The sequence below is a fragment of the Micropterus dolomieu genome, linkage group LG08 (assembly GCF_021292245.1).
Source record: "Micropterus dolomieu isolate WLL.071019.BEF.003 ecotype Adirondacks linkage group LG08, ASM2129224v1, whole genome shotgun sequence".
NCBI classification, from domain to species: domain Eukaryota; kingdom Metazoa; phylum Chordata; class Actinopteri; order Centrarchiformes; family Centrarchidae; genus Micropterus; species Micropterus dolomieu.
Window position 1 is genome coordinate 19,415,485 of NC_060157.1, and position 9,758 is coordinate 19,425,242.

General features: G+C 40.0%; 1 protein-coding gene and 1 long non-coding RNA gene across 2 annotated transcripts in view; both read left to right on the top strand.

The window, feature by feature from the left end:
- Positions 1-251: 251 nt before the first annotated feature.
- On the top strand, positions 252-6,635 carry LOC123974528. The gene is made up of 3 exons (XR_006825875.1): positions 252-521; positions 3,779-3,832; positions 6,383-6,635. It is a non-coding gene; the product is annotated as an uncharacterized LOC123974528 (long non-coding RNA).
- Positions 6,636-8,710: 2,075 nt separating this feature from the next.
- Positions 8,711-9,758, top strand: part of LOC123974755 (sodium-dependent neutral amino acid transporter SLC6A17-like) — a 12,343-nt gene continuing 11,295 nt past the window's right edge. The window contains exon 1 of the mRNA XM_046055640.1: positions 8,711-8,799. Coding sequence (XP_045911596.1) covers positions 8,711-8,799 — 89 coding nt within the window. The remainder of the gene's footprint in view (positions 8,800-9,758) is intronic.

Genomic DNA, 9,758 nt, shown 5'->3' on the forward strand with positions numbered 1-9,758 from the left:
TGTGACAAAATATTAGACCACATTTAATTTGTATTGTTCATATTAATAGCTATATCATATAAACACAAATCCCACTTTTAGCACACTTTATTTCATTATGGATCATCAGCATATGACCTTAGATAGTATTGAAGTCAAAATTCAGCTAGCTAATAGCCTAATCAACCTCATCATTGACGCAGGTTAATATAAGATAGCATTGGATTAGAAACTGCCAATAAAGGCAGTTTTTTTGAGGTGAAAGCCTAGTCTGCATTTCTTTGGGAAAATGTAGCCTCAGCTATTTGTCTGACATATTATTGGCCAAGGTCAAGGTTGAGGTCATAAATCAGCCTATGATTCTGATTTTATATCCGCAGAGATATAATGGGGACATTCGGCTAATGTAGGCCTAAGGAGTTAAATTAATTGTGGGATGGACAGCATGGATTTAAGATAATAGAATTGTCATTGTCCAGAGCCAGAGGAACCAACAGGAACCTCCTCGGGTCCTCATCATCGTCATCCACTGCGGGTTTCCGGTGAGTAGATTAAATGTGTCCATGTTATCAACATGCTGCGCCTGTGTTCAAGGAAGAACGTTTAATCGGGTGTTCAGTTGTCAGCCCACAATAGTGAAGACTTGGGCTATTAAAAATACATTTATTTAAAAATGTATTTAAAAAAATAAAACAATTAATCAATCATGCTATAATGATGGGGAATTTAAATTAGTTGTTGCAGCTTAGTATTTATTTATTTTATATGGTAAGCCTACTTAGTATATCCAAATAGAACAAAGCCTGTATCATTTAACCAATTTACAAACGCCTGTTATTATTTTACTCATGCAAGTTAAAACCTGACATTACAGTGAAATTGATGCCTAAATAGTGAAAATAGGTAGACATATAAATTTGGTTTGTAGCCTAATTAGGCCTAAGTTGGACACAGGCATGGACTAACTAATAAACGGATGTTTATATAAACAGAATTCAGCAGAATTTGTCATTGTTTTCAGTTTCAAATTTGGCCATAAATAGGCTACTTTAACACGCATTAGTGGCCAGTTTCTTTTTTTCATCGTCTCTATCAAAGTGAACAGAAGCAGATTATTGTTTTAGCTTATAAACTACCCTTAGTTACATCTCCAGTAGGCTAGATTCATTTTGGCACAATTAATAAGATCGTTATTCACTGGTCATTGAAGGAAACAAGCGTCTTTTCTGGTTTTAATCTTTCCATTGCTTATTAATAACGACTTAGAGTGAGAAAATATTTGCGTGGCTAATTTTTATTGGCCAAATGTAGCCTTTTATCTGAACTCTGATTATTGTTGGCTAATTATTTTGAATTGATAAGAATTGAGAGAACTGAAATATGTCCGCTCTGAAATGTCTGAGAGGAATTTAATTTAAATAGATTATGAAGCTATTGCTAAACGAAATAGCCTACAAAATTAGTGAAATTACTCCTTTAAGTGTTTACAATATTTGAAGACGTTAGCCTTTAGCCTATCATAAATAGGCCTCGCCAAGCCAACAGCGTGGTCTCCGTTTTAAAATTGTGGGGGAATAACGCATAATATATTTTTCCCTCACGTTTTAAGTTAAGGCAATATTACAGACTGGATAACTTTTTCCATAACAACAAGTAGCCTACTACCACATATAGCCTACATTTATTAAAACTAAAAAAGGATGTTCGATGGCGAAAACGTACATTTCTAACAGCGCATTCGACTTTTGTTAAGATAGTGGTGATAAATTGTATCATTCTTAGTAAATGTCGCAGCCTTTACATTCGTGTGTGACAGTGATTGCTCTGGCATTGTGACAGAGGTACAGACAGACACTCACACACACAGGTCTGTAATCCTGAGGCTCCAGACAGGACCTGCGGCTTTGGCAGCGGCCTCCGTCTCCAGCGCATCAAATGAGAACACTCCTGACGCACAGGAGGTCTCCGGTAGCCTACAAGCTTTCTCACATTTTTTGGACGGAACCTGTCAGCTATATACTGGATAAATGCTTATGAAAGTACTCCGTAATCAACTACTTGATTTATTGTGAGGAGCTCCGAAAAACCGCGTTTTTTCTGAGCTCCTAACAATAAATCAATCTATTTTTGCAGTTCAGCTGAGGGAATGGGTGACAGTTGCAGAAATCATATCCAGTTTAACGTGCTCATATTTCCCTGTTGCTTTCAGGGGTGTCAGAAGGATTTGTTGGACTATGATATTTAATAGGTTTTTACAAATAAGTCAGTGTGAAGGATATTGGTACTCTCTGTATTTTCCAGAAGCCCCAAACAACGTGAAATAATAGACAGACAAACAGACAGACAGATAGATAGATAGATAGATAGATAGATATTTAAATTTATCAGGCAGCATCCACTGTTGCCTGATAACAAAAATTCAGATAAACAATACAAGTTTTCATTTGCATTGACAAACATTTCTGCAGACCATGAACAAAGAACTAAAAGTTCAACACACTCTGAGCAAAACTCCTTTCCTTTTTTCTTTTCTTTTTAGTGATTTTACATAAAGGCCTATTCAGTTGACCAGTACAATGATTAAATGTAAGAGTTTGTTCTTGTTGCTTACAGGACTACAATACAAACCACAATACTCTATACTCTCTTATACTAGAAAATAAGTCTGAAAATGTACATTAACAATTGTAGTGATGGTAAAACGTCAAGATTAACTCGTCTTGCAGGAACACAAATTAACATTTTGCACATTTAAACACATGTTCTTTCAAACGTTTTCCCCATCATTCTCAGTGTGGTGAATATAGACTATTTATATAGTAAAAATATAGGAGTTGTGAGTCTTGTCTAAGAGGATCCGTTCTTCTATCTCTTGAATGCCAAACCCCCTGGTGCAGTGCAGCCCTTTGTTCCTGTCCAATAAGATACAGCTGTACAAGCCAAACTACACAGGGATAGCTGGGGTCATCCTCTCAGCGGATGCTCGGGCCCATCCTGCTACTGGTACCCTGAGGGCCTGGGCACAAAGCACGGCCCCCCAAGCAGCCACACAGACACTGGCCATAATGCCCTCCTTTACCCCCAGCTAATTGAAGATATGGTGGCTGGTGTTTTGTCTCTGCTCTGACTCATCATCCTCTTTCAAGTTTGTATTTCATCATGTAGGACATTTAGAATTATAGTGTTTATATGCACAAACATTTAACCACATGCAACTCACACTAAAAACACTTTACTGTTTGTGCAGTCTCTGAATCATAGATTAGAAAAGATACAATACACTGAATGTTCAGCTGTTAGCTGTGTAGTCTGTGTGAAAGGCTGCATGCAGCTGAAACTGGCCCTGTTATTTCATTATCAGAAGATCTCAGGCAAAAGATGAGGTCTGTAAATTGAAGGAACCCTGACACATCTGAAAACTCTGGGGAAGAACAGACCAGCATAGCGAATTAGACTGAGTGGAGTACCACCAAGACAGGACATGTGAGAATTCTGCCTGTTTAGAAAGAGAAAAAGCAAATGACCTTGGGGGCTGAAGTGGCTGGATAGAAAATAAACTGTTTGGAATTACTCTGCACGTTGAGGAATAGAAAGCAGCTGCAAAAATCTGAACTTACTCAGTTGATTTCTCTGTGATTTGGAAAAGCTTTCAGCAGGCACATCACACTAACCTCTAGGCTCAGAGAGCAAAAGCATGAGTTGTAATGTTTTCAACATGTCTCTGCTTTTCTAAAAGAGATAAATTGCACTGCTGGAAGTTCAAGTTGAACTGAAACTAACTTTTTGCTTTGACTTGCAGGAAAGCAGCCCTGCAGCAGACAAAAGAGCTGATTGCCAACAGAGATAATTTGAGGTATGTGACAATCGATCAGCAACGTTTAAGGGATTTAGGTAATAATAATGAAAGCTGCAGCGGGCGAGCGCGCTCCGGTGAACGACACACTGGAGATCCTGTCTGCACCAAGTTTCAGAAAATCGAATTTATGGCCACTTCGCAGCAGCTGGATTTGCACTTCCGACCAGGGGATACTGTTACCAAACACCACGGAGAAGGCTGAATATGCAGAAGTTAGGACACTCTCGCTCTTGGTCTCTCGCCCGCTTCCGACACATACTGTATATTTGTAGAGACATGCCCACAAACATGCACATGCTCACTCAACAGACTAAAAGATATGACACTACAACTTATTTTGTGCAACTTTACACTGGAATAATGATGTGAGGATTTGTATTTCCCCACTATTTTGATCTAGGGGCTCTTGTTTTTTCTTCCTGTCTTGTATGTGTAGCTAAACTCTTAGGTCAGTGGACTATTCATGGGTGGCATTGAAAGGGAAATAGTGCTCATTTTAAGTATTTATATATGTCATGGCTCACTGGATATTTTGGATCTAAATAACCAAGTAACTCTCAAAGCCAGACAGCTAAAACATTAATCTGTAATACCATTTAGATCCACAGTCTGGAGCTACTCCACTGACCATAAATTGGAGACTGAGGTTGGTAATGAACCAGAAAATACATCTATTTGATTCAGAAATACACTGACCTTCCTGTCTTTTCCTGTTCAGGCAGATGTGACATCACAGATTTTTTGGCCAAGAATGCTGCTCTTTTTGTTTCTGTCATGGGAAACAATAAGTAAATGTTCCCCCGATAACAGAATTTGTCCCTGGACACAGGAAAAATCATTTTTGACATCTGAAATTCAGCGGTATATCCCAGTAAGGATTTTAAACCCTGCCATGGAAAGTCTAGTCAGCTGCGACCACAAATCGTTCCCCAAGAGCCAGAATTCACTTAGTTGGTGAGGGAGTGTAAACTTGCATCAACCTAGATGAAAAAAAAAACAAAAAAACGCCTAACTCTTACACTAGATCTTGATCCGCCTGATGGTGTATACTATCTTTCTCAATCCTAAGCTTCAGCACTCTCACTTTCTAATCTTCTGCTCCAGTGTGCCTAAGTTTACAAAAACATTTGGTAATCAGATAGCCCACACTAAGACAAGGCAGTTGACATTCCCAGTCTCGGATTTCAACAACTTCATTTGAATCCCCCCTCAACACAAAACCAACAAAGCAATGAGTTGTTGTGGATCTAAATCATTGTTAACAGATAACTCATCAATTTCATGGGTGCTCCTTTCTTCAGAGGCACTTTTTGTCAGATGATTTGCTGGTGTTGTGTGTGGAAAACAAACCAGCCACACCGCATGTTTGGAAAACGTTGGATGGTGGAAGTGACCACTGTCGCTATGGTTTGGAGACCTGACAGTGAACTCTGAAAGGCCAGCCACCTCCCAGACAGCTTCCCCTACTGCCTCTAGTCTCCATTATCCAGCCATAGCCTGGGGACCAATCGCTCCGGCTGCCCTCTTTGCCTCTCTTTTTCCCTTTCTCCTTCTCTTTCCCTCTCTGTCTCCTTTACTCTCTCCCTTCCTCTTCTTCACGTTTTCTCTCTCTCCAGGCTGTCTTTCCCCCGTGCTTTTAAGAGCTCCCTGTGTCACCAGACTGATTAAAACAAACACTGACCCTATTTTGGTATCTAATCCAATTGTGCTCTTTTTCTTCTCACCGGCCCTGGAGCACGCAGAGTATTGGGTGTCTTGGGAGCCACAGGCCCCCCCCCGTGACTGATCTTAGATTTCAAACACTCGGGAACATCACATATGGTGGGCAAAGAGTAAATAAAGTCTTATTAAACTCCACTTTAGCACACATGTGTAAACAGGATTAAGCATGCATCATGATAATGAGCCTTATATTCCTGTGGTGGGAATGATGATGCATGAACAAAATAATACATGTTTATGCATACGACGTCTTGCATGCCTGTAGTTGTATTTTGAGTTAAGAGTAAATGCATGCAAGGATGGGTTTCAGAAAGCTAACAGTGCTGGCGAGGGTTCCTGTTGGGGGTTATTGAGAGAAGACTGCTGTTTATTGTTTTATTAACAAGGGCATGTTGGCCTCACCAGGTCAGGGCTTTACCTTTGACCCCAAGGAAAAAGATTAGAGAGCAGCAACCTTTGTGTATCAAATTGGCAACTGTGCTTGAAGTCTGTGTGTGTCCATGTGTTTCAAGAAAGTGTTGGTTTTTTTTAGTTTTTTAAAAAACTTTAAAAAGTCACCATTAAGTTTTATTGCAGATTTGCAGCAAAGTGTTGCTTGCTTTGTGCTGTTTTAGTAGGAAGCGATATATTTCCTGCACACACACAAGTAATCTGACTTTGGTTGCTTAAATTAATTTCATGCTATCTGTGGTTACAGCCAGACATCTCTGTTTGTTTTGTCTGGCCGGCTAACTTCAGTGCTGGAATACAAGTTGTAGATATAGGTGATATCAGATATCAGTGTGTATGCCCATTTTTCAGTCTTCTTTCTGTGTCTCTTTACAGTCAGCCAGGGCATTAAATTAAGATTCACAAGGAACTTCACAAGAAGCTGACACATATATTGTGTGTATTGAGATGATGACATCCTGGTTTGGAGCAAGACAACCCATCCTCCAGTGCTGCTTGTGTCTCTGAAGTGAGCAGCAACAGACTAACATTTGCAATGTGGATGGACTTTCAAGCTTCAAGCCAGCTAGTCATCATCATCATCATGTCACATCCTGGATCCCAGTGACATTAAGGATTCCACCTAGTGGTGATTAATGGTTATATCAATCAGAATGAAATGTCTTGAACTTGTATCCATTGTTTTTGATTTATAAAGAGTGAATACAAATGTTTGCCATTGGTCTGTATCTTTAACTGTACACAGTTCAAGCCTAGATAATATATGAAGGGTAAAAATCAAGTCAATGGAAACTTTTATCAGCTTCGAACATTTCACCAGTAGCGGAAAATAAAAGTACATTTAACCATAGACTGCAGTTTTAGAGCAAATTTGAGGTAGGTGTACTTTACCTGAGTGAAGGATCGACATGTTCCCTTTGGCACTGCATTTCACTTCTATATCCTGTAAATGGTTAGAACAAGGTCTTGTAATTGATAAATGCCCTGAAGCCTATATGTGCATTTAGACATTGTGGCGACTGTTGAACTAACATCATCAAAATCATGCAACTTAAAATCATTTTCTTCTTAAAGTTGGCACATGTATCGAGAGCTGGGAGTGTAATAACTCCATGCAGCCAGACAAATGGCCTGTCAAACAGGCACCTTCACTGTATGGAAACCAGCTTTGATTATGGCCAGAAACTCTTTTGTGAGCCTTGTGAATTATGGCCAATTACCTTTACCCTCTTATAATAATCATTTGTTTTCTCTACTGTCACGAGCAAGACCTTGGAGTTGCTATTACCTAAAAACTTCAGTAGGCGACTACAGCTTGAAATATATGGCGATAATCATTCCCACTAATGGCCGTGGAGCTCAGAGCAAAGGCAGTTTTTATAGAGCCCAGAACTGTACATCAAACCCAGTGACTAGCCAGATTTTATGACCAGGTCATTTCACCCTTTGCTCTATTGTTTATGGTTTTAATGGGAGACTGTTGCCAGGTTTCATGGCTGCGGTGGCTTTTTTTAACTCAGGAAACATGCCGCTGACCCTAAAGTTAAGCATCTTTACAGCAAGAATGACACTCTAGCTTAATCATTTGAACCATCCTGTCAAACCAACAGCTTGTGAAAAGCATGTTAATATATAGACCATGGCTCCTGCAGCTATTATTGATGCTTTTAGCCTGCAGGAACACTTTTGCTGTATTAAAACAAAAAGAGCACGCTAAAAAAGAGACATTAAGTTCTTGTCACCCTGCATTCGAATCGATAACGAAACAGGGTGTGAAGAAAACAAGAAATTGAATGAGGCAGAAGGGGCGGGCGAGGCAAGGAGAGAATGAGACAGCAAGCAGGGTTAATCGATGGCGGCCACAGAGCGATGGCAGAGATGAGGTCGTTTGTCTCCAGGAGAGGGCGAGAGAGAAAGAGGAGGAGGTATGCAGACAGAGATGTCTGCTGATGGAGCTGGCAGCTGGCCAGACTCTGTATGAGCATGTCTGAACAACAGCAGAATTTATCACAGTGACTGTTGTTACTGATAAAGACATGAATCTGAACATGGAGAGGGAAGCAGGCTGGGAGAGCAGGGCAGTTGTATCAGCCATGTGCTTAGCTGTAGCATTTTTTCAGTCTTACTGCACGCTATTAGATTCATAACCCGTGATTTTAATGGCACAAACCTCTGTATTCTCTTCTATTTGAGAAGAGAGTATCATCTAGTTTTTGTTTATTTATTGAGCTTTTCTGAACGCACTACCATCTTACGTCTCTTGTGTTACAAGAGACGTAAGATTCAAGACTCAAGCTTTTCAGACTCACACTGAAGAATAGCTTTTTTTCTTGAGGTTCCTAAAGTAAACATAGGCCCTTTTTTGATACAGTGTGCTGTCATCCTAGAGTAATTGACAACAGACCTTGAAGGAGGTTCTATGCAAAGCTGGGCCATTTTGAACAACGAATTAAGCATCTATTTTGTTGAAACTGAATGTTTTTAGCGATGATGCCTTTCATTTATATTTTAACCACACATGCCATCGTGGTTATTTAAATGGATTTATTTTACTTTTCTTTGTCCTCTCTGGTTATCCTCGATCATTAGCTCTGCAGACTTGAAAAAGAAGCTCTTCTTCCTCCACATGTCTTCGATGGTACATAAAGCTTGCATGTGTATATGGTGCTGATGTCTTGGTGGCCACTCCCTGCTGCAGCCCAGATGGCAGTGAAGCCCTCCATACGCAGCAGAGGTCTCAGCAGCCTGCCTCGACAGCCGGAGAGGAGGTGGAGGGAGGAGAGAGGATTACCGTACTAATTGTTCTGAGGCATGCGACTGATTGTGCAAATCTGTGGAAAATGGCTAATCAATACATGTCATTTATTTATTAGGTAGAACAGCAGTCTAAATAAACCACTGTAAATGAAACAACAGCATACAGGACCTTTTTATAATTCAACACCAGTGTGGACATGTTTAATCTGGCCACTTCCCCTATTTCACATTGCAGGTATACAGAGGATCCTAATTGTATTGAAAGTATCTTTCAGCACTTGTTTGTCTTTAATTCACATTATATGGTGCTGGAATAATTCTAACCAGTAGAGGGTGCAACAATGTTATGGTGGATATTGCATTCAGTGGCCAATTTATTATTATATTATATTATAAAGTCTAATACAATCCAATACAACAGCTTAGCAATAAATTCTGCCTTTACAAAGATAATAATGTTGAGTTTTCATTGACGCTGTCAGAAAGGTGTCATGTTAACTATATACACTCACCTAAAGGATTATTAGGAACACCTGTTCAATTTCTCATTAATGCAATTATCTAATCAACCAATCACATGGCAGTTGCTTCAATGCATTTAGGGGTGTGGTCCTGGTCAAGACAATCTCCTGAACTCCAAACTGAATGTCAGAATGGGAAAGATTTAAGGTGATTTAAGCAATTTTCAGCGTGGCACGGTTGTTGGTGCCAGACGGGCTGGTCTGAGTATTTCACTATCTGCTCAGTTACTGGGATTTTCACGCACAACCATTTCTGGGGTTTACAAAGAATGGTGTGAAAAGGGAAAAACATCCAGTATGCGGCAGTCCTATGGGCGAAAATGCCTTGTTGATGCTAGAGGTCAGAGGAGAATGGGCCGACTGATTCAAGCTGATAGAAGAGCAACTTTGACTGAAATAACCACTCGTTACAACCGAGGTATGCAGCAAAGCATTTGTGAAGCCACAACACGCACAGCCTTGAGGCGGATGGG